This window comes from Ammospiza nelsoni, chromosome 7 (assembly GCF_027579445.1).
Source record: "Ammospiza nelsoni isolate bAmmNel1 chromosome 7, bAmmNel1.pri, whole genome shotgun sequence".
Classification (NCBI taxonomy): domain Eukaryota; kingdom Metazoa; phylum Chordata; class Aves; order Passeriformes; family Passerellidae; genus Ammospiza; species Ammospiza nelsoni.
The window spans coordinates 30,184,068-30,210,382 of record NC_080639.1 but is presented as its reverse complement, the minus strand read 5'-3'; the positions used below and the strand labels follow the sequence as shown (position 1 = coordinate 30,210,382).

Here is a 26,315-nt window from a genome sequence, read left to right as displayed (position 1 = left end):
AGAGGACCCAAAAGGACCAGTTCTCAGCCCTTCTCACATTAGAATGGACAAAAGCACAGAGTTTTGCACTAGAAGGAAAAAGTGCATGTTTTAGGCTCTTTTTTGAGAGAAGCAGAAAAGCCGACTTACTCAGTGAAGAACCTGGGACGCATCTGCAGAAGAGAAGGCAGAGCGTGGATATCCTGAGGGGTTTCTATTTTTCTTCAGCTTGTTCCTTTGCCCATTCCACTCAATTACCTTTAAATAATAGCTATCTCTCCACTGTCTTTGCCCCCATTCCTGATTCCAGCAGCCTCTGATTCATTCACATATCACAGCAGGAGTCCCTGGACTGTGGAGACTTATTGGCAGACTTAACAGTTAGGGAAAAATGTCCAAAGTTGATGGTGGAAAAGAGCTTTACCAGATACATTTACATTTAGGGGTAGATGCTGAGCTAACAGTAATCAGAACTGAGGTGATCTTGACCTCATCTCAAGCTACAAACAACAGAATTAATTCAGAGTGAGCACAGGTTCCTGCAGCCATGACAGTAACACAAAGTTCAATGTAAATGTTCAGGTGTTAAATGCAAGCGTTCAGTGTTAATGTTGAGTTTCTTTCTGCTCTTTCTATGGAAAAGCACGTGACATAAGTGAATTAGAACTTTCTCTTGGTAACTTCTCCACTTGGCTGCAGAAGGGACACTGACTACTATTGCTTTTATTGCTTGTGGACAACGGAGCTAAAAGAGGTTTTGCTCCATTACCCACACTCTCCAGATCCAGCTAAGGAGGAAAGGATGGTACAGGCAGTGGGGATGCAAGCTGATAAACAATGCAGGATGCAAGGCCAGTCCACGGTGCTCCATGTCACATTCTCAGGGCCAGGAACAGAGGCTGAGCCTGTGCCTGAGCAGCGCTGGACACATCCAGCAGTGACAAAGCTGTGAGAGTGAGTGCCAGCTCTGCCAGGCCAAGAGCACAGCCACCAGGGGAGGGAAGGAGCCTTTGAGTGAGGGCTGGTGAAGGAGTGACACTCATCCCCTGTGCTGGGTCAGGGGAAGAGAGGAAGGAATCAGGCACAGCAAGAGGTGGAACAACACCAAATTTCTCAGGATAAGTGGGTACAGGAAGGCTGGGTACATTGCTCTGAGTAACAAACAGATGGCTAGCAGGGAATCTAAAGCACACTAAGGCAAGAAGCAATAGCAGGGCTGTGATAACAACCCAGGTTTCCTGAATCCCAATCTGGTGCCCTATTCCAGAGACCACGCTGCTTTGCATATCTCATTAGGACATTTCCTTTTCTCTCTGTACAGACAATGTCTCAAAATCCCAGCATTTTCTGTACTTCAAACAGGACCATTTGGAAATAGTGCCAGAGTCTGAATGTACTGGTTTGTACTGGAAAATTATTTCTTTTTCTTGAGGAAGATGTAATTAGGCAGCTTTGTTAACTACAGACATATACTTTTCAAATCTAAAAAATTGATGTTTTCACAGATGAGTCAGGCCTTGATATTTCTGATAAAACTTGGACTGCATTAAACAGAAATGTCCTATCCCCTAAGCTGCAGCAAGATCCAATTGCACTGGGCCTCTGTCAGGAATTCTCTCATAAATGAGGGTCACTTGGCCATGAACTTGTTTTATTCCATTTTGACAAAGAAGAATTGCTGATTAATTTACCCTGTTCATGTGTTTAGGTGGGAAGAACTGACAGTACTTCTTATTTTATTCACTTTATTTACCAGTGTTAGTGATTCTAAATAGACCTCAGCACCACCCACATGCAGTGAGAGAAGGGAAGCCCTGCTGTAATAGAAGACTGGGGCTCTGCTCTGTTCTGCTGTAGCTTGAGAAAGCAATTTTACCAAAGCAGAAGGGTCCTGAGAGCAGCAGGAGCAGGAGTCTAGACTAGCATAGGAGCAGCCTTATCTCCTGGTTCCCAGGGGATAAAAAAGCTGCATGTGACTCATGGTCAGACACACTTAGCAACTCCTTGGAAGGGGCCACCCTCCTTTTCTGTGGGTCATATGAGATCAGTGGCCAAGAAACACCTCCCTATTACTAAAGGGAAGGTCAAACAACCCAGGAGTACTGATGGGAGAAAACCACAACAAATTATTGATTCCAATGAGCCTAGCAAGCACATTTTGTGATGCTTCACCTGAAACAGATGCTCCTGATGCCATGAGAATGGGAGGAGAAGCATCACTGGCAGCTTCTAGAAGCCACTCTAGTATGAAGTGAGATATCTGAGATATCCCTATCAGAGAAGTGTGGAGCATGTGATTAAATGCTGGGTTTGTGTGAGCTCCATGAGACTGTCCCAGAGCAGTTGTGGATACACAGCCATGGCAGCCAGGTCTGTGTTCGTGCAGACACAGTGACCACAGTCTAGACCACAAAGCTCTTAGGCAGGAATCTTCCTAAAGCAGCAACTTAATATATCCAAATTCCCACTCCTGCTGCATTTGCCGCCTCCTGGATTTGTCATGTTGCAACATCAGCAGGAAACATGAGCAAATGGAGAGGGACATGTTCTTCAGTCCTGGAGAATAATGACAGCTGCAGAGAAGAGTACACAGGTGAAAAGCAGCAGCAGTAATAATGACAACAGGAGCAGCCCAGGCACCTCATGTCTACATTGCAGCTTGAATTATGCCAAGGAGCCTGCCAGAGCTGGACCAGCTGCTGCACAGACAATTGTACATCTCCAACAATTTCTTATCTAAATCCTTAAGTATGTATTTTTTTTATAGTTCTGATGATGAGATTTTCTACAAAAGGATGCTTGAATGCTGCTTGTTTGGCCTTAATTCAGTGTTCAACATCTAAAGTCATGTTTAATGGCAAGCAGAAAATTTTTTTTGCCAGTAGAAGGAAGTGTAGAGGGGAAGTGAGGAATCAAGTGAAAGAAGATAAATGCTATGTGGAGAATGAATCACAGAAATGCTGATATTCTGAAGTATGGGCTGAGGAAGGGCATATGAGGAGGAGGGAAGAAAGTTCTATCCTGGGAGCACAAGCTATCAACACAAAGTGAGTGGGCTTGAGAGGGATCTGAAAAAGAGTAAAGATGCCTGGGAAGAATAAGCAAATGTAGGAGGCAGGTTAGAACAAAAATGATGGTGCAAGTAGGAAGAGAAGCAAGGGTGAGGAGAGTGGGTAGAGCACGGGGATGAGCCAGGAGAGGAAGAACAGTCACACAGGCACAGAGCAGATCTACATTGAAAAGACAAGATCTACCTCATTTCAAGAGAAAAAAGGTGACAGCCATACAGCTGGGATTAACAGTGGTGATGGATGGGATGAAAGGTAGGATTTGATCAAGGAAGGAAAAAAATTCCACATCCTGGATGCAGAGGGAATGTCTGTGAGTGCACAAAGTGAGGAATTATAATAGAGTAGGTAAGACCAGATCTCTAAGGCACTCACCAGAGATGGTGCAACAGGAATGCCAAGGGTAAGAACATTCAGAGCAGGCTGAAGGAGCTGAGACCTGGATGTGACAGTGTAAGTGGGTCTAGGAGCAGACTGAGATGGGAAAGGGTAAATGGAACTGTCATTTCTACAGATCATATCAGCAGAAAGTTTGCTGTTCCTCTTTCTCAGGCCCTGGCTTTGACTGAAGCTGTGCAAAATGACAACACTGTCACCCCAGTTTTTTGACAACAGACAGAGATGCCACACTGGCTTAGTGGGGACCTGAGCCACTGAAGTGTGAAAGGACTGTCACAGTGATGATTCTGCTCCAGTGCTTTTGACTCCTTTGAATCAAAAAAAATATCTGGAGCAACAATGGGATTCAGTTCCAAAACAGAGTGCCCAGAACAGCTTAGAGCATTCCTTCCCTTAAAATGAAGGGACATGGAGTTGGAAAACTCAGTTTAGGTGGAAAAGAGAAACAAAAACCCACTAAGCAAGAAACATTACAGGATCCCATCTTATGAACAGAAAAGGTGGAAATTTCTTTCAAATCTATCTCAAAAGCTCTGTAACACTTATTTCTAGTAAAGAAGTTCACATCTGAGTGTCAGCTCTTAGTCAGTGAGGGGGCTACAAAACATCTTGTACCTTCATGCAGGCAGCTAATGCTCTTGAAAGGTACAGCTAGTATTATAAACCTGGAATAGGATGCTCAAATGAGTTGTAAATAACAGTGAAATGAGCTGCTGTGAAAGCTGGCTCCTGTTTCCTCCTAAACTCATGCTCAGGGATTGTTGTGAACAGCCAGAAGAGGCAGCAAGAGAAATCAAGGCTGAAAAATGTAATTAGCAGGTGAAATGGAGCCAAAGAAATTGAATGGGGGAAAATTAGATATCCAGCAGGTGAAGGTTTTAGTGATCATGTGTTTTTTGAAATATAACAAACAGCTTAGAAGATCCAATTTATACTGTACAGTGGGAACCCCCTTAATCCCTCTCAGGACTGTCCTGGTGTAAGAATCACATCACTCTAAGACTACAGAAAACAGGTTCTGTCTGGCATCTCACATTGTAGGAAAAGAAACAATACATGCAAGGGAAGGAGCTGGACACCTCCACTTTCCTAGGAAAGGGAGAAGTGTCACAGCATATGTCACAGTTGAGACAGCCATGACACACAGAGCATCAGCACACAATTTCAGAAGGCTTTAAACATTCACCCTTACCACACCAGAAGGCCACAGGCATCTGCCCTCCTTGCTCTTTAGCCCAACCTTTTATACCCCCAAGTTCATGCATTGCACCTGTGTGCCCTCTGTTCCCTTTGGTGGTTGCTCAGTGCCCCTGGGCACGGCATGGCTCATTGCTGTCAGTGCTGCTCACCTGCTGCTCACAGCTGAGCCCACTGGGGATGAGGCTTGGCCATCCTGCTCCCAGTTACCACAAACTGTGCTCCTACAGGTATGGAAGTTTTTTTGAGGTAACCAACAAATGTTGCTGCACATGTATTGGCTGAGATCATTCCTGTTCTCATTTTACAGAGGCCTACAGGTGAATTTGGTAATCTCTCTACAAAAGCTTAAAGGGAAAAATATGCAGAAAGACTCTGAATGGCAGTAATTTTTTAGGGGTTGCCACTCAGTGCATGATACCATTTGGTTCATATACATTTACTCAGCATTTTGCTGTAAATTTGCATTCACTCAAATAACAGTTAATAAGCCTTTAAATTACTATTTCTGAAGCAAGGGACAAAGTATAGTTGACAGATCTTCCTGAGGATATAACTCAGGAGCACACCTGTGCTTTGTATGTAAAATGCACTCAGTGTGGTGCCAGCACAGCTGCTGATGTCTGCCAGCCCTCACCCCTCCAGCTCTGCTCCTGATTCCCTCACAGCAGATCAGCTCCCACATTCACATTCCAGGAAACCTCCCAAGTTACCTGGCTGGCTGCACAAACTCAATCAGTCTGTATCATATAGAAAGACCAACCATATGATCCCAAGGATCCCATGTTGTTTTGAAATGTGCAGTGGCTTGGTAAAGGAATCAAACCTATCAGGCATCAGTTAGACACATTTCCTAAATAAAGGATGGGCTGTCATTTTGTGTGTTAAAACTTAGGGCAGAACAGCTCCCACAGGGACAGCCAGGGTCTCTCATGTTTCTGTTATGTCTGTTTTCAGGTGTTGCCATAGCTTGGATTTCATAACTTACCCCGAGAACCCAGAGTGTAAATATCAGTCAATGTAATTAGATTAAGGCAAGAAAGAACAGGCAGCACATGCTATGGGGCTGTGTGTTTGTACCCAAATTCATATCTGCCAAACCTGCCATGAGTCCAGGGCAATACAAAAGCTGCCTGTGAGGCTTAAAAGTCCTAAATGAACACAGCTGGTCTGCCCTGCCAAACAAATAGGCAGGTGGCTTCTCTTAAAGGAAAATATTCTTCCTGAAGACAAAATGTAACAATAGTTGACAGATTTCACTGAAGTACAAGATCAATAATGCCTAAATAGATAGAAATAAGTGTTTATTGTACAGTAATCATTAATCCTAAAGTTTGTCTGAACTCCAAACCTCTGTCAAGATGCAAAGATTATAGAAAAGCTCAAAAACCAGGAGGGCTACAAAACAGATGGGCACAGTGTAAGTTTAGGAAGGAGAGCCAGAGGAATGGGTTATGTGTTCAATGGCACATATTTCAATATTTGTGGAGAACAGTCAAAGCAGGGTTGGTTCCAAAGAACAAAAGACACTTCCTAAGCAAAACGGCAAATCACTCATTTGCCATTTGTTAATTTTTAAAAATCCTAATACTTTGTTTGCGTTATTAATTAGAAAGGAGAGAGAGAAAGAGATAGAGAGAAGCAGGGAAAATTAACAGAGTTGGAAATGTTCAGTACCAAAACTGGATGGAAAGAGACAACATGAGATGTTTTCTGAGGCTGGGCTAACATACAGCTTCCCTTAAGCTGTTGGAAGCAGATGGGCTCCCACAGCTGCATCCCTCCAGTTTCCACTAGAGAGATGCAAAGGGTCCTCATGTCAAGGGATTCTCTGGAGCACAAGAACCAACAGACCCAAGAACACACACCTGAGGGGAAAATGGGAAACTGGGCGCTTGACAAGGCAGAAATGGCAATGAAGAGAAAGATATTCAAGTTTGGGAGGAGGACTCAGGTTTTGCAGGCAGTTTGTGTGAGAGCAGGAAGGATTAACACAGCTGCAGCAGGTACAGGTCTTTCACTAAGGATGTGTTCAATATGGCACTGCTCTTTGGACAGATGGAAGGGGGCTTATCTAGACTAGAAAAGGAGAAATTAATTTGACAATCAATCATACTGGTACACATTATTTCACAATTCTTAATCTATGCAGGATCTAGGTTATTATGGAAAATTAAAACCTAAATACATTTCCAGTCATAGCTCAAGCTACTTGTCTTTAGTAGAAAAAATAATTTCCTGTTTCAAACATCACCATCTTTTTTCCTCAATAGCTTGGAATAGTCAACCATCAGAAACATTACATGCTTTTAAATTATGGTGATGAAAAAATCTTTTTGTTTCTCAACAATGGCATGAGATAATTGTGTTAACTCTTGTAACAGTTTCCTACTGAACTGGAATCTTCATTATACAGCTGAGGCAACTGACTGCAATCTACTTTCTAAGCACCATTACTGTGTCAATTTGAGCCAATTCAGCTGTTTGAAATGCATAGCATACATGTGTTATTGAACAGTTTATTTCAAACTGCCTTTGTTTTATTATCCATCAAACTGCCTTTCTTGTTTAAGCACTAACTGTACTTAGAAAATTTAGGATACTGACCTGGGTATATTTTTCACTGTGTTTTCAGTAAAAATTATCAAAATTATTCTAAAATAAAAAATACTTTTCTGAGAGAGGGAGCTTTCTAAATAAAATCATCTGCCCACAGACTCTCTATGAAACATGCTCTCAGATTTCCCTGTAACATTAATCTTTCAGAGGGAACTCAGATGTTTATATGATGAAATATTAGCAAATCTACAGTGACAACTAATGGTGATTTTCTTTAAAATCCTTTCTTGCTAATCTGATTTTAGAAGATTCTGAAGCACATTTCCAATTTTAAGTATCTTAATGTATCACAGCCACTCCATTCTGTGAACATACAGAAGTAAGATCCATGCAGAAACAAATCAAAAGTATCCACAAAGCATTTCCATATTGGTATCCCATGTGAGGGGAATAATGTAAGTCACATCCTCTCCTGATGCCTTGGTAACCCCATCAGTAAAGTAATACCTGGTAGTGACACTCTTCGACTGAAAGACTATTAGCAAAGAAAAAAAAATTGAGAACAGTGATCTGTTTAAATTTTGAAAAAATACTTTTACTTAAATTAGAACAATTATAGGTTCAGACTTGAATCTGCAGTGAAACAGGCTGAGACCTTAATGAGTAACTCACATGGGTTCACCACATGCTACAAACAAATGTCTACAAACACATTTGGGTGCTCCAGAGGCACAAATTGGTTGTCTCTTTCTTCTTTTTTGAAAACACAGATGCCATTTATGGGTATGTTCCAGTACAGCATTCACACCCATTTACATCTTTGAAGTAAAACTCTCAATTATTCAGCATCTGCCATGCCACACCAACATGTATAAAAAGTATCTTTTATTTAAATATAGGAAATAACATACTCTGCTGAAAGAGTATGTTATCTCCTATATTTAAATGAAGTAGATACTTTTATAGATTTATACACAAATACAAGGAATGCTGCCTCTCAACATCAAGGAGGCTGCACATCACTGGAAAGTAAATGAAACTATTCTAATTTACATAGTTAACAAGCAGTGTGGGACAGACTGCAGTGAAATACCTCACTGTGCAGTCACAGCAGAGAAGCTCAGATACTCCTCACTGATTCCTATGTCTGCCATTCAGCAATAGAACAGGACACCTTTTAGGAAACTGGACACCTGCTGCCTGCCTTTTATCCCACTGTAATTTATCATGTCATGTCTTAAACACAAAATGTAACACAGCATTCTAAACCTCTCAGCAGTTACCAGCACCCACCTTGAGACTACCTACAGATTTACAAAAAATAAATAAATAATGAATAAACCTACAGATTTACAAGCAATACCTCCAGGAATGTATCATCCTCAAACACTTACAGGTGCTCCCTGAACTGAACAAGCCCCAGGGGGATACAGCAGGAGGAACACATCCCACAAAGGACACCAGCACTGGCATCAGTCTCACAGACTCTGTACACAAGTTAATACCCATTTTGTTCCTTTTTCAACTCCTATCAGAACTACAGAAAGTAATTACTGAGATTGGCTGGAATATCTTTAAAATTTCTCACACCAAGATTACCCCAATATTTTGATGCATTTTCCATCCAGTGCTTTTGATTCCAGAACAGAAGTACAAAACAGAACTGAAAGACCTTTTTTTTGCATGAGGACATAAAAACATCCCTTTAATTTTCAAAGGGACATTTTTTTTCCTTTTTAAATAAATCCACTGCAGTGTCTAAAAAGTGCACCTTTTAAATACCCTTTCCTTTAATGCATAACATGTTTTTTCACTCTGTGGCCTAGAGACAGGCATGTATCTGTTTGCATCTGAAGAGACAAACCTCACTAATAAGTGATGCAGAACTTCCAAATCACTAATAAGTGATGCAGAACTTCCAAATGTCAACAGAGAGTTAGAACAAGCATCTCATGAAGCTTCTCTGCAAAGCAGGCAGATTCCCAGCATAGTCAGGGAGGCACCCATGCAGCTATTTCAGTGCATTCTGGCACTTTATCCTAAAGCATGCTTTAGGTCCAACAGCCTGAATTAAAGCACACTTGTAACTCTCTCTCCCCCTCACTGGACAGCTGAGCAGAATCCAACAGCGCAAGATGTCTCCTCACAGGGTATGTTCACATGTTCTCTCTCCCCCACAGCTCCCCCCAGCCAGGTCCTGCAGCCAGCTCTTACCTCAATGGTGTACTGCTCAAAAATGCGGAGCTGAAGGAAAATGTCTAGCTTGATCTTCCTCTCATGGAACAGCTCTTCCATCTGTACCTGGGCCTCGTCGAGCTGCTGAAGGACGGACTCGATGTGGCTGATGGAGCTGTTGTGGGGGGTCTTGTTGTTGGAAACAGCAGAGTCCCTGTGGCAAGGCAGAGGGCAGGGTTAGAGCTGAGCTTTGAGGCAGGCAGAAGAGCAAGAACTCCACATCTGTGATTCTGTGTGCTGCTGAGGAGCAAAGCCACGCACAGGGGGCTGAGGGAAGGTGTGTGCAACAATCATCCCCTCTGCTCCCTGAAATCCTGCAGCTCCTCACAAAGTTTGAGCTTGGCACAAAGTTTGAGCAGGGGGATCATCCTTTCTTGTGTGGTGGACACTGTGACCTTACACACTTTGGGAGAAGATGCACATCAATCTCAAGGGCTCTCTGGAGGAGACAGGCTGGCAATCACCTTTAATTCTGCAGGGTCACCTGCTCCTGCCTATACTTACATCAACAGAGATGTTATTCAGCCTCCTGGACCTTTACAAGTTAATTTTCTGCATTTACCCTATTATTTACAGACAAATTGAATCCGAATTATGAGTGTTTTAGACCAATGGCTAGTGATGTCCTGGTATCCTCTGGATAACGTAGTACAGCAGTGGATACAGAAGACAGTGCAAAAAACCCCCAATACACCTTTCAGAAACAGCAAGAGAGATCCTGACTTGTCTTTTCACTGGGGCAAGGGAAAGGAGATGTGAATGTGACAGGGCAGATAATCCTCCAGTTTCTTTTTCCATTTACAGGCAGCAGATGGGAACAAACCCTTTACTTGTGGGCCAGGACGAAGAGGGAATTTGCTGTTCTTGAAAGCTTAGCATGGGCACAGGAAAGCCCTGATGGTTCCTTTTCTATTTGTGCTTTCATGGATAATAATAGGCTCACCTATAGTCTGCTATGTCTTCAGCAATTTTTTTTTCCAGTGACTGTTTTACAGATAAATACCATTTACAGACATAAAGAACTGAAATTTATCCTCAAACATTCCACACAAGGTCCCTCAATGTTCTGAAGGGCCAGAAAGGAAACTCTGAAGCCAAAATTTAATCTTGGCTTTGACACATTGGCTAAAACAAGATTTAGATGTAAGTTCTACTGATTTCCCTTGCTTATATGGGAATATTACACTGATATTTTTCTCTCTAGGTGTTATGGTTTCTGCCCAACTCTGTCTGTCTGTTTTCACATTCATGGTGATCACAGGGTCTCTGCCTCCACATTAGAGCTGCACAGAGGAAGGAGGAATTAAAATAACTAGAGATTTTCAAACTACAGCTTAATCTGAGGCTGCATCCAGTCAAGTTCTATTTCCCTCAGCCAGCACCTGTCTTCTATAAAAGGACATGAAATAAGTCTTCACTCAGATGCAGGATTATTACTATTCATATATTATCTAAATTACTCAATGAATTATTCAAGACCGGTGTTGAATAATCTCTCACGGGATCTAGAGACACATTTAGTTTTAGAAATTCTTTTTCATTAAACGTTTCACTCTTCAAATCAAGCCACACTTGCATTTCAGTGACTGATGCAATACAAAAGTTTAAGAGTTCTACTCTGGTGGTTTTTTAAAGTCTCCTTGGATAAGGCATTGACAACCCCTAGCTAGTCTGGTCTGAGAAAGATCTCCCTACAGAAAAAACATTTCTGAGTTTTCATGCTTCTGTCACAATTTTTCTTGTTCTGTCTGGTGATGAGAAACTCTGGGAAAGAATAAATATAAGACCTGTACTAATCTTTGAAAGGCTATGGATTAGAGTTTTAAAAGAAATTTCAAGTTGAAGTTTAATTCAAAGAAATTATTGGAAAATAAAACCCCAAAATAAACTCTGGGGAACAGAAAATTGGACTCAGTACATTGCTGCTGACTTTGTTTAAAATGAACACTGTGCTCCTAAAACCACTTTCAGTGCTTCCACTGGGAGAAAACTCAATGAGAAAAATCTATTATCTAAAGCTTATATGCTGGACTACTGCAAAAAAGCAAGATACCTAACTCTTCAATGGCTTTTTTTTTTTTTTTTTTACATTCCTGCTTTTCACATCTCACTGGAGCAAGTCATTGTTTTGCCTTTCACAGATGACCAGAAATGTTGCCCCCAGCAGCACTCCTGGAATTGCAGTTCAAAAGGTTTGCTTTGTGTTGAGAACAACAACCACCTCAGTAAAGCACTGATAAGGAAGAGAGAAAAGTATTTCCTATGTGAACCATGACATGCACAGAGTTTCTAGGCAGGCCTGTTTTGTTCCTGATAGGTTTGGCCTCCTGATGGAGTCACTGAGGTCCTGAAGACCTCGTGTGAAGTGCAGTCCCAGGCATGGTATTTAGTTCAGGCAGCTGAGCTTTTCATTGCCTATCTGGAGGAAGCAGAGTGCTCCTACACAAATGATCTTCTCTCAACCAAAATCTGTTCTCTCAAAGATAAGAACAAGAAATGTAAAACTTTCCAAAGCTCCAGTAATTTTATTGCTTTTAACCTGTGTTATGACATGTTTGATAAGAGCAGTGTATTTCATTCTTTTCATTGTTGTAGCATTTGCAGTCTTCATCTATTCTTCACGGCAGGTACAAGGTGATCCACACTGAAATGCAATCCTGTGTTAAGGAAAGACTGCAGCAATTCTAGTTTTTCCTTTATCTGTGTATTCTTTACCATTGCCAGCAGTGATGAAAGCTGGTGAGAGTGGGCACACACAGAGGCAGCTTCACTGGGCTTTTTTTCCACGGTGTTCTGCTTTGAAAGACTCCAGGATCACATTACAAGCTTTGCAGTTAGTCAGAGTTCTCAAATCCAACACTTGAACCAGCTCATGTTGACAGCTCAGCACTGAAAACTTTTGTGTGCATTTAAATGTTTGGTATTAACTCCATCAGAACCAGGAGATCCATTTGCACAAATATGTTCACCTTGTTCCACCTTGCTCAGAGAACAAACTAGACCCCAAACCAAACTTTTCTTTGTTAAACACAGTTGCCACAAAACCTGCCTTGGTACTTTGCAAACATTGGAGCATGACACTGATTTTAAAAAGTCTCAAAGCTGAGGCCACAGTCACTTTTCCAAGACTGAAGCTAAGAATTGACTATGTTCACATTAAGAAAAACTGGAAGTCCCACACACCACCTTGCAGTTCATCTCTTTCCCATGCTCCACTGACTTCTCAGCTCCAGGTATTACCCTGGCCACTCTGCACTTCCCTTCTGACTCAAGTACAGGCAAAAATCCTTCAGGCCGATCCCACCATCAGAACCAGGACTCCTTGAATGTCAACACTTTCTGCAACCCCAAAAAACACTCCAACTCCACCTGATGGGCGTGTACAGGGTCCCTTTCAGGCTCCACTCCATGGGTGTTCACACTGAAGTGACGCCATTCCAAGAGTTGGGAAGAATAACAAAAAAAATTGTAGCCCACAATTTAACTGCCATTTTTTGGATCTCATAGAAGTGCCCCAAACTTTGCAAACAATTTCTTTGCATAAAAGTACATTACCATGCAGACCTTTGACTGACCTGCTACAGCTGGCCATACATATTCTCAGCTAAAACCCCTTCCCCTCTGGCAGCTCACTTACCAAACCCAGCATGTTTTTATCCTACTGATCTCATCAGCAAAGATGAATAGAAGGATGGAATATCTACTCCTGATCCTTCCTCTCCAACTCTAAAAGTGGCAAGCAATGCCACAACTCCAGTCCCTCTCCCTCCCCTGTGGTGCTGGCAAGTCACACACAGCAAGGGTAGCAATGTCCATGAGCTTTCTGGTCTGGCTGCCCAGGGCTGAATGACAATCAAAACCTAGAGCACTCCTTTCAAATCCCTCATTTATTTTTTTTTTTCTGACCCAGCAAAGAAAACTCTGCATCCAGGATGACAGGGAAAAGCTTAGAGGAAAGCTCAGCATATGGCAGTAGGAAAATGCTTATTACTGCAGGAGGTCTCTTAAGGGCAGAGCTCCACCAGAGCCCTCACTGTCCAGAGCATCTTGGGCTTTTCCTCTCAGGTTCCTATCATGGCCCATGTTTTTCTGCACATCTCAGATGAGAAGTAAAGGCATCAGATTACGAAAGCTCAGGGTGAGGAAGATGATGTCACTCTCTTGGGCTGTCTGGTGAAATGCATAAAACCTGGGATATTTGCATATTATAATGTATACAGAACATGCACGCTATGTACATGTGGGTAAGGGCAACCTGTAACAATACAAAGATCTAAATAATAAGTGATGTATTGGACTTGGTTCAGTGCCCAGCAACATCCCTAAAAGGCAGGAAAACTTCACTGCTGTCAACAAAGCTAAAGGCACAGAAAACCATTTTAACAACAAATGAGAGAGATTTCACAATTGCAGATTCTGTTTAAGCTTACTCTGCAAATATTCATTTGACAATACTTGCAGATTAAGAAAGAAACGAAACAAAAACATCAAACACTGAACAAAAACCCCAACCTCCCCCCCACCTCCCCAAATTCTTGGGACTAGTCTCTTCATGTATTTTAAATTAGGGAAAAATGCGCTGGTTTAATTCACAGTTCTAGTAGAAGAACCCGCAGTGAAAGAGCCTCTTTGACACTATGAATAAACCCCACATACACAAAGATAAATAGAAGGGTGCTGCATGCAAAGTGAAACAGTGAAGACTGTTAGACACGTGTGTATTTTATTAAGAGGAATACACTTACCCTACGTTGGGAATAACCATATAAATCACGAGGCCTCAGCTCACAACCATTTAACAATCTTCTATAAATACCAACTAAAAATATTCACTTCAAACACATTTGGTTTCATTCATTCCCAGTGCCTATAAATAATCTCTCAGTCAAACAGGAAACCAATGCTGATCCACAGACTACTCTAATCAGTCCACACAAATCACTCCCTGTAATTTCAATAAAACCCTCGAAGGATCTGAAGAATTATTAATAAGAAAAGAATTACAAACTCTCCCAATTGATCCTAGCTTACAGTTCCCTATTTAGGCACCCCTAAAGCACAGCATGCATCAGATTTCTCAACACCTGTGCCCCAGGTGGATGCTTACCTGAGCTGCTGGATTAGATCTTCCCCTTCTTTAATAACATTGAGGGTAGCATCCAGGGTGGCTGTTTGCTGCTGCTGAAACTGCTTGATAAGCTCCTGTACCGCATCCACAGAGTCAGCACAGACATCCTCTAAGAGCTCCTTCTGCAGATCTTCCATCCATGTCCACAGCTGGGAAGAAGGGGAGGGAAATATAAATCAGAGAGGGATTGAGATTTAACCCTTTTGCTCTCTAATTCCAGATCAATAGGCATCAGCTCAAGCTGTATGTTTCACAGGAAAACTGACCTAAAATTTGTAAACCCAAAAAGACACAATTGTTATTGATTCAATTTAAAGCAAGAAAATAAGATAAAAATAAGTTTTAAAAAAAAATTAAATTTCTGTTTATTATACAGCAATAACTACTTATTTTATTTGGATTAATTCTTTATACTAGCAACAAATTAAAATCTCCTACATCTGTGTAACCCTTTCAGGAGCTAAGCACTATCAGCTGCTATTAATTTCACATGCAGCTGAAGCCTGTTGCAGGACAGACCTACAATCTTTGGTATGTGTGTATGGTACTGACTGAAGTCTAACTGTGCCTGCTCAGCTATGGCTTCCCAGGGGTTGAGGTTTTGGGGTTTCTTTTTTTTTTTTTTTTCCAGTACTTAAACCCCCTCCTCAAAACGCACTCAGACTCTGCATTTTAACTCTGGGAAAATCCAAACATAGGAGACAGCAATATCACTAATAGACCCCATGAACATCCACTAATTTTGAACAGTTCTGACTACCAGTTTTAAAGCCACAATCGCAGCAACAAATCATCGCCAGTGCTTAGATGAGAATTTCCAGCCAGCTGTTCATCAGAGGTCTGGACAGGGGCAGGAATGCCCCAGCAGCCTCTCACGGGCTGTAAAGGCTTAAAGCGAACAGAGGATTCCCCTTTAAGCTTGTGCTGAAAAGTGAGTGTAAAATTGCACCAACCGAGCTGGCAGCCTGCCAGCACACCCTAATGACTCCACCAGAGACTTTGCTGTGCCACGCCTGCCCCATTAACCCACATTTTGCTGGTGTGTGCTGGAGGTGGCAGCGAAGTCCCAGAGTGGGAAATGCCAAAGGATGCGGTGCCAGCCCCGGCTCCTCCCGCTGTCCCAGGGACTGCAGAGCTTGGTCCCACAGGGACCTCGGGGTGAACATGAAGAGAGGAGGACATTGCGTGTGGGTGGCAAAGAACTGGCGAAAATGTTTATGTTCAAAACGAGTCGTGCTGGATCCCCATCGTGCAGCATTTCCTCTGAGACTGTGAATTCTGCACATCCACATTAAAATGAGAGGAGGATGGGGATGTCTAAAGCTCCAGCTGCCAAAGCTTCTCACAGCCAGGACCCACACCTAAGGCCAAGCACTACGTGTTACACTATACACAGGGTACAGACTTCAAGGATATTGCCCTGGCCCGAATCAAAATTATCAAAACTAGAAGCTGTCCCAGCACACTCATGATACCAGAAAAGGGAGAGCCCAGTGCCTTTTGCTCTGTCCCCACCTCTGCTACTGAGTCCTTGCTTGAGAGACTTACAAAAACAAGCATTACAACATATGCCTTGCTTGTGGGTTTCTCAGAGTCAGCCTTGAATATTTTGGGTAAATGCCTCTGTTTATTCATAAATATTATAATGATAATGGCTTGCCCAACTACTAGACTGAAACAGAATGTCTTTGCTTGGAATATTTACATATTTTCACATTCTTAGGAAAAGGGCACAGTATAAAGAGGAACTATTAATCAAAGAAACAAATGTAAGGGAATAGGCATGAGAAACAAGTGAAGAAATGAAAACAAATTTAATGAGCCAAATAGAGGGCTCATTTCAGTCGTGGTTTGAGGTCCATGTGCTGAACTTTGGGGAGCTACCATAAAGGAAAATGCATTAGTGACTTTATATGTTAATTATATTGACAATCTTCCTGGTTTTGATCCAATCCCTACACCCACTCAAAGAGTAAGTGCAGCTGGACCAAAACAGAGAAGGACCAGGTTGTTCAGGAATATTATTTCTGCTTATCAGATCTTCAAGTAATAGAGCACTTTGTAAATACAGAAAAATAGCTATGTATATAAATCATCCTTCTGTTTTGAGGTGGGAAAACCACCAGTAGTTTTTAAATTTCTTGTAATTCTTAGTTCCTTTTTCAACTTAAAAAAGCTCAAGAAATTTTCTTTATAAAAATGAAAGTGAAATCAGGAATTTTGTTTATTGTTAGGAATCTGCTATTTTCTTGAAATTATTTTGGTAGGGCAGAGGAGAAAGTTTCCAACCTTCAGAGGAAAATCCTGTGCTCTAAAGTGCCTCCAGAACCCAACTTTTTAGAAGGAGCATTGGGCATTTAAAATCTTACACCACTGTTTGAGTAGGCTTCTAAATCAGTTTTAAAATACTTAAAACATAAACTGTATTGTATTTACCTGGAACCAAAACACTCACTAATTTCAGAGAGCACTCAAATATATTAACTCATATTAGCTTCAGATGTTTCCATTAATGACCTCTGTCTATAAGGATTTGCATAGAAAATCTATCAGAATCTAGGTCATCCTTGACTCAGAGGCCTTTAATCCTTTAGACTCCACCAATCCCTGGAAAACCCTAATACAAAGAATCAGTCAATATTAGTAAGATTAGGAAGATCTTTCAGGAAAAACTCACAATAGGAATCTGATTCCAAAACCTCCTAGGTTATATGCTACAATTAATAGCACATGGAATAAATTGCTACCATGCCCACTTGTGAATGCCACAGGAATGAAAAGACCAATTCCATGTCACTGCAACACCAGTCAGAACAGCTGTTAATCATAAAACAGGAATCACATCCTGATTGTCACTGCTCATGAAAATCAGTCCCTCTTAGGGCCTGATGTTTCATTCCAATGCAAGTATTTGAACAATTAAAAAAATCCTGACTCTTAAAGCCCCAAGTCACTGGATACCTTGTGCATTTCCAGTCCATGCTGTGACCTACTCTAAGCTAGATAGCTTAGGCAAAGAAACTGTTCCCATTAAAATCTGACATATTGCACAACACAATTTTCATATTTGCAGAAATTGACTTATTTTATTTTTACCATGAACAAAATTTGTGAGTATTTGTCCCATTCCTATACATACTTCAAACTATTACTAAGGTACCACTTGATCCCATACAGGGGATGTATGTAGATATATGCAGATATTCTAAATATAGAGGCAGAATTTCCACATCCTCCTGTGGTGACTTTCAGTCATGCATGTGTCCAGAAAAGGAGATCACCTCTGCATTATGCTACTTTAACGGTACTAAACAAAAAATACAGAATCCATGGAAACAATACAGAAGTATCACAGAAGTAAGTTTTGTTCTTCCTTCAACTGATCTATGCTTTGGTGTGATTAATTGGATATGGAGAACCCAATGCATTAGTGGTAGCACCTGAATTCAGTCTATGAGAGATCTGACTCAAATCTGACTCATGCAAACTACATGTGAAAATGTCATACTTGTTAGCTATGAGAAGTCTCAGGTAAATACCTATCCCTAAGACATTAATGCTAAAGGTTTAGAGTGGCTTCCCAATTGAAGCTTTATTTTATCAAGGCTTTGCACAAGACAACTAATTCTCCTCTGATTACTAGAACAGTGGGAAAGAAGAATGACACCCCTCCTTTCTTTTGGGAGAGCATCTGGTGCCTCTCATACATGGTGCCAACAACTTTTGCGTCTTTCTTGGATATGAAGCCCAGGCAGTTTCCCTCCATTCAAGAGACAATACAGCTCTTTATTCCCAGCTACTTCATCTGAGGAAATACCCTTCATTTTGCTCAATTAGTAAGACCACTTAACTCGAGGTCTGAAGGACACCTGTGCTTGTTACCTTAAATTAATGCTTTTCACTTAGAAAAAGGAACCACTTTAAACAAAATCTAAAACCTAAAGCGATCACTAATAAAACCTTGCCTGCATGATTGGAATAACTATTAAACATCCAATGCTTATATGCTGCTGTTTGTAAATGACAGAGATGAGTTATAATCCCCTCAAAAGCAGTTTAAAAGCACTGAGTTATGGGAGCAGTGCAAAGAACTGGTTCAATCCAGGAGATTTACTGTTGTACAGCATTTTTGCTAGTCTTATAAACAAGGATGTTAATGGAAACAAGCAACTTCCCAGGGTTCTGCCCCTTTACTATGCCAGAGGTGCATCGCGTATGGCAGGGCAGGCCCCAAAAGGATGCTCATGACAATTCAGGAAGGGAACATTCATCACAGCAATGGAGACTAGAGCAGAATGCACAAGAATTCAGTGACATGCAGGGACCGTGCTGCCACTCCATGAATTGCAATGTCAATGTTCAGAAAACCAAGGGCACACAGAAAAAGACCCCCCCAAAACCCTCACATGCAGAACTGCTCCAGAGAGAGATGCTCATCAACCCTATTTCCCTCTGCTACTATGCCAGGCTTTTACAAGCCAATTCTATGGCAATAATATTTAGCTTTGTCATGATATGCACTAGGAAGTCACACAGATCCCAAGTTAGGTTAATTTACGGCAGAACTTCAGCCTGCACTTGTGTTAAGGCATCTGTTCAAATGCTGTTGTCCAGCTTGATTGCACAGCCTTTAGGAAATTGTCCCCACACCAACATTGTGGTGAAAACAAAACTTTCCAGCACAAACTTTTCATCAACTGGTATTTATTCATACTTAGTATGCATCCAGTCCCGTTTCAGTTAAAAGAACTGAGCGTTGCTGTAAATTGGAAGCATATTTCAGCAACACTCTCTGAAATCACATTCAATCTCTCAAGAAAACGTCAACAGAAACACAGAAAACAAGGTCTGTAATGATGAGCTGCAAAGTGACCTCATGCCACCAGCAAAGTGTCACATAATGGCAGCACACCTAATAAAAGGTGACAGGATTGGATGTGACCAGACACTACGTATGAAATGCCACCACTTCCACGGTAAGACACAACTCATGAGACTCCCTGCTGCAAGACCTAATGTTGTCAGATACCACCAAACTGGTTGGGAAGAAATGACAAGTGGAAAGGGAACATTCTGTGAAAAAACTGATCTCTCCCGAACCTCTTTCTTGTTTTTTCCCTTTTCCTCGCCAATTTCTTGACATTTATCCTTGGTTGGGCTGCATCTGGTGCTTCTGTATGCTCAGGCTTTTTAATTAGTAACCTTGCCTATGGCAAAAGGATTTGCACTGCCTAAACATCTGATGCTTTTTCCAAGTCCTGCATGGACCAGATTGATATAGCACAAAATAATCTCCTCTCAAGGCAAACACGATTTGGGTAGCTAGGCTTACATCAGGGAGTGTGTAGATCCCCAGTCCAAGGTCATGTAATGTAATTCAGGGACTATTTGATCTAGAAGAGAAAATTGATTTTAAAATGAAGAATAAAATGTACATGTTCTGTGCTTCTTCTGCCCCCATCATGAATTGTAAAAACATGTTCCTCTTCTAGTATAATTGTAATATGTTATGTGTGATTAGGAATCTTGTTGCAATTGACTTCAGTAACTGTAATAATCAAATTCTGCACTTGATCACACTGGCTTAGAAAAGTTCTTCCTACATTGGAAGATTTACTCAGTTTTACAGCAGTGTGATACAGGACAATTTGGTGCAGGGGAAGCTTCCCACACTCCAAATGCAGCAATCTACTACAATAAATGCAGGTACCCTCACATTCTCCTTATTGTGCATTGGTTCTAAACATCACTTCTCAAATGGAAGCTGCAGCACCTCTTCCCTCTGTGCTTTTTCCAGTGACTGACTGTATCTGTCACTTGCAGTTTTTCCCTGATCTGCTGCTTTGAGCCTTTTCTGTAACTTTGTGCACTATGCCCTGGGAATCACAGAAATAAATAATTTGTGACCATTCTGAATCATTCTGAATCTTGCTAAGGACTGAAAAAACTACATGACTTTTTTTTTAACCAGTCAGTCTGGTTGGATCCATTGACTTGAGCCACTCCACTGTTAAATAGAGACACTCCACTAGCTAAATAGACTCCAGTGCACAGATGTACTTCAGGTGAAAGACAGAATGTGTATTTTGAGTGATGAGTGAATTACAGGAGTGTACCTGTGTGGCTTTGATGAAGATTTACTCGGTACACAGATTATTGCTGGCTGCCCACTCTGTTGCCCTTGTACACAGCACTGAAGCCCACACACTGGAACAGGGAGAAGCTTATCTTCCTCAGCTTCAGGAAATCAGAATGAGCAGAAATGTGTCTAATAAAAGAATGCTTTATGAAAGTTGGCACATCTTATTTAAAGATGCTCATAAAACTTCCTTTTAGCACAAACCACTTATCTGGAGAGTGAGGCACACAGGCTCACATTTCCACAACATTCAAAACACATGCAAGGGCCTCAAAAGCCAAGAAAAATATTTGAGTGGAGCCATTGGTCTGTAACAATGCTGGTGAATGGCCTGAAAAATGTGAATAACAAGGTATGAACTTAAATGAAGTCTACAGGAATCCTTTGGCTAGCACATAGTGGAAGGATGGAAAGAACCTCTCTTCCCTGCACAGGTTTGACTTCCTGACATTTGGTTTATGTGGCTGCATTTACAAGCATTTGATTCTCATTACTTTGATTCTGTCTCTTTTACCAATCTTTTGCCACCACAGATGGCAGAATTTTATTCAGTAGTGGCCTGGCTGTGCTTCAAACTCCCCTGCTCAAGAGCGGGATGTGCTGCCAGAATACCACAGCCCTTTTCTTTCCCAGCTACTTAATCCTTCATGAAAAGAACTTGCTTCTGGGCAACAAATGGACAGGAAAGAAGGGCACCCTGTACCACCCCAGCTGTCCTGGTTCCTCAGTCCCAGATCTTTGGTAGCTTTACAGACAAGATTCAGCTCTGCAAAAACCACCACCAAAGGTAATGACTGGTGAATGCTGGCATCTTGGTCCAGGCCACAGCCTAAATTCTGGAGCTGGAGGGCGATTGGCTTTTATTTTCTGCTTCATGATAACTGATTGCTGATAACCCAGAGTGTACTTTGATATAGCTCACACAGAAATAACACATTTTATACCAGAAGAGCCCTCTCTACAGCTACAATTATCAAAATGATAATTGGTGATCTGCCTTCTCCAAGGAAACTCCACACAGACAAGGGACAGCACGCACATTACTGCATGGGCACCTCTGCCAGGTCACTTCTACCACATTCTCTAATTTCTGCCTGCAAATTCACCTCTGATGGGAGTAGGAGAATATTTAGGAACTGAGTAGTTCTTAAAAATACCAAGCAAACACAATTATTCTATTAGAATAATAGAACCACAAAATCATTAAAGTTGAAAAAGACCTTTAAGATGACTAAGTCTAACCTTCCATTTAGCACCACCAGCACACAGATTCAGCTCCCAACAAAAACCATGGTCATACTAATAGGAGGCATAAGTCTAAGGTTTGATGTTTCACAGCCCTGCTGTGAGAAGAGGGGCAGGTATTTTCAAAGTTGGATTTTGCATACTGTAGTGCATCTGTTTCAGTTGTTAATATAATCATAGTGAAGGACAAAATTTCTAGCTTTTGAACAAAACACATAGTGCTTCATTCTAACACTGAAAATTCTGGAGTGTGAATTGTGAATTGGTGTGAATATGTGAATCAGTGTGAATATGTGAATATTCACTCAGTGAATATTTTATGTACAGTGAACCAGTTCGGGTCATTTTAATGTTTTATGATTTTTTTTTTTTAATCTGGATATAATATGAAAAAAGGAACAAAAGCACTGTCCAGGACAGGAGCTGTGTGTAAGACAAACACATGTTCAGAGAACAAGACCTTTTCAGAACTTCCAGAAGTTGCCAGCAAGTGGAGTTGCTAAACTGAATATCCCCTGCATCACAAATCTTTATTATCCAGTGGGCGATTGCTCTGGAAAGTCAATATTAGCAGTAAAAGTCAAACAACAAATTTTTAAGTTCAGTAACATTAACTTTGATTCCTGTGTCAATGCACAGTGAGTGACAGGATTACAGGATATATCCCAGAACCACTGTCATGTTTGCTCCATGATTAACTTAGATACATTCTGTCAGCTCTTCTGATGGGACTCAATAGCAGCTGACCTCAGTCTCCTGAGCTTTCTGCTCCCTGTGTCCCAGCAGCTCTGCCTCAAAGTGAAGAACAAGCCCTGTCAGAATTAGTGATCTACACTGAAATAATCTCCTAATCACAATATTCAACTCAAGCAGAGAAAATTTAATTTCACAGGTCTTGGTTATCAAGCAAAATTAAGTTAGCAGTGCCTGCAATAAAACACTGTTACCATTTCTGACTGACAGGGCAGCCCCACTCCATTACCCACTGATGTCTGTGGGGTGACCAAGGTGACCTACTGACCACAAATAATGCAGGTTATAATGCAGGAAGCTGTCTGACACTTAATGGTTCAGGACTTAGCTCTCACTTTCTCATGGCCTTATCAGACAAGACTTTCAGAGTGAAACTTTCCATACCAGGTGTCTGCCTAAGGCTGAACTTGATGAATTTTGAGGTGAAAGGGCCAGAATGAGAGAAAGGGATAGAAAAGGTACTTTGCCTGTGTTAGTTTTATTTCTGTTCAAATGAGATGCTCCAGACCCTCCATGCTTTGAAGCAAGGGTTTGAAATTTTGCAGGGCTCAGCCTTGATGTCAAGAATACACATTACGTCATTCATATGAACATTTTCCCAAATTTGGTCACTCAGAAGACCTCTGCCAAGTTCCAGTTTGCACGTGTTCATAGTAACCTGTTAGGAATCTGGCAGTTCCTTTTTCTCAACATTAAATGTTTTCTGAGCCCATTCTGTGGGCCAGGTAGGCATGGCAGGTTCCACATGGAATGCCTGCCTTGAGCACCTCGTCCTCCTGCTCTTCTGATTCACTAAACAACAACAAAGCACAGGGCACATGATCTGAACACACAATTCTCTGCCTCTCTGTTTTTTTCATGCTGGACTCAACACAGAACTGGTAATCTGGAGCCCATTGAGAAATGAGAAACCTAGAGGTGGTAAGACATGCTTTTCATGCCCCAAAGAACTATGAAACAAGTACAGAACTGTTTCATATTTTAGTTAAGGCCCATATACTATAAATGGATCTAAATTCAGTGAAGTTTCTTCTCATTCTTCAGTTAGCAACTGCATCCCCAGCCAATACAAGCAACACAACCTAACTTACGTAGTAACACAAGTAACACAACCTTAGCTATGCAAGAGGACTTAAAAATTTTTAATGACATAAAAGTGGTCACAGTGCTCTTTCCTGTCTACATTTTAATACTTGGAAATGTAAAGTACACTGCAGAACCTTAAGTATAAAACTGAGACACTAAAATATTAAGATTCAGACAATGAATTGAAAGATGTTTTCTTTTGTCCTTGAGGGCTTGAATCTTCAGGGTGTGATTTTATGACATCTGCAACTTCTTCTCCAGGAAGCTCAAAAAATATTCTCTTTTAAACAAAATCAAATGCCAGCCAACAATCCTCTATCATCATTTGATCCTGAAGCCAAAAGTTCACAGAAAAACATCAACTATCATGAGATTTGTGATAAAAGTGCAAGATCCGACAATCCTGACAATAATTGATTCAGATTTGAAGAAAGAACCTAAATTCAATTATACTTAGTCCTGAGAGAAATTATTCAGGTACGAGTCTGTTGAATGCATTTATGCCAGCGATAATAATTTATAACTTTACCCTGCCATACAGATAATTGGATTTAATTCCCACAGTACCAGGTTTCTGCTCACACCATCAGAAATGCCTTGGTCCAAAAGGGTACAAAAATATTGACTACAAACTAGAAAAGCATAAAGAATGCTACAGGACAGTGGGACACACGAAATCTTGTTTACAGGCATGGCAATAGGACACCTACATTATTCAAGAGTGAAAAATCACTTAAAGCACTGCTTCCAATTTATGCCTCTAAAGTGTTATTACACACCAAAAAGTCCTCATTTCAGCGTATTGTATACATTGTTAAATAAGGTCAATTAAAAAACCCATCAAAATTATTTTTATGCTTAATTGACTGTGGTTTTGATATTCCTTCAACTGTATGAGTTAGTGTTTAGCAGAAGGGACCCTCTTTAATGCTTTCACATGAAATAAGCAGTGATTCAAGTCTACTGTAGTATAAAAAAGCCACTCTGAACTTACATTACCCATAGGGATACCTACATTTAAATGACTCCCTAATTCAACACCACCTATTGTCCTGAAGAAAGTACAGGAAGACTGAGTACAAAAGGAAACATTTGTTTGACAGGAGAAAAAAGGTAGGAGCAGTTAAAAGTTTCTCCGGTGGTGAGAATCTGAGCAGATGCATGTGGAGATGAAGGGGTGGGCAGAGTACAGGTGAAGGAGTGGGAAGTTCACAGTCAATGAACTCATCCACACCTGGGAATTACCACATCAGAAATTCACAATTCACACAACTTGTGCTGGGAAGACTGTCAGAAGAAACATGTTCATAGCAGGAAGATCTTTAGAATATTTCCAAAAAAAGAAACAGTGTCAGTAAGACCAATTCTTTCTACTAATTTACCCTTTCACCAGTTGTGTCTCAATAGATTAATACATGAATCATAGAGTAGTTTGGGTTGGAAGGGACTTTTATAGGAGAGAGGCACCCAGAATCTGTCCACTCTGCTTCATCTCCTTAAAAATGACATGAATTAATTGCTGAACTTTCCAAAAACACATCACAGAACCAATCTGTCTCACAGGAAAACATTAATGAGGCAAATACTTAGCATTTACTCTCAACATCTCGAGAGCAGCATAGATGCTAGCATAGAAAACTGTTTTTAAAAATAATCTTTTAAAAATGTTAATTTTTAATACATCTGCATTTTTATTCACCAAAACAGAGCTCATTAAAACCAGGTCTGTAGAGCAGGCAAACTCCCTTCTTGTTGAAGAACAGGAGTATAATGCACTGCAATCCCAATTCCTTCATACAGGGAGGCTTTATTTCTCAAAACCAAATTAGGCTACATAATACCACTAACTTTTTTTTACTAATCATCACCTGCATGGGTGAATCAAGGTTAACCACAGCAGGAAACTGTTATGAAATAATTTTTACAGAGGAAATAACCAATTAAGTTTCCCCAGTGGCAAACCAGCATAGCTGTAAGTGTTTGAGCAACTCTGGGAAGAACAGCATTATCCACAAACAGAGAGTTAACTATATTTTAGTATATTGCAGAAGCAGGATGTAAAAGAAAAACCTTCATGTACCAACACTATAATGTACATGCTGTAAACTCCATCTTCCATACACATATAAATAAATGTATTCATGTACCTTCTTCTTCAGGGGCTCCCCAACATCCTGAAGCCTGATATATACAACTTGTTTGTAACATGTAAATCAACAAGCAGAGGCAAAACTTTCAGCTTCTCAGAGTATCTTCCTGATCAAGTGTGCTTTCACAAACAGATGCTGCAGAGCATGAAAACAACCATCCTGACTAATTCCATCTCTCTCAGCAGAAACCCTATCTTTAAAAGTCACTCACCACTGAATGGCCTTTGGACTGCAGAAAATGTGAAGTATGCTTTAATTACATCCCCAGTGGCCTCCCATTTGATGTCCTGTCCACTGTATCTCCTCTGGCAAGTCAGCTTATCTCTGGATATTTTTCAATTACACTAAACAGCATTTATTCAGGTCCTCACTGATTC

The 26,315-nt window shown here is 41.0% G+C and overlaps 1 protein-coding gene across 2 annotated transcripts in view; it reads right to left on the bottom strand.

Annotated features, from left to right (window-relative positions):
- KALRN (kalirin RhoGEF kinase) overlaps positions 1-26,315 on the bottom strand; it is a 466,317-nt gene that overhangs the window by 168,366 nt on the left and 271,636 nt on the right. For both annotated transcript variants that reach the window (XM_059476128.1, XM_059476127.1), the window contains exons 12-13: positions 14,545-14,714; positions 9,417-9,591 (exon numbers count right to left, since the gene is read on the bottom strand). In XM_059476128.1, coding sequence (XP_059332111.1) covers positions 9,417-9,591; positions 14,545-14,714 — 345 coding nt within the window. The remainder of the gene's footprint in view (positions 1-9,416; positions 9,592-14,544; positions 14,715-26,315) is intronic.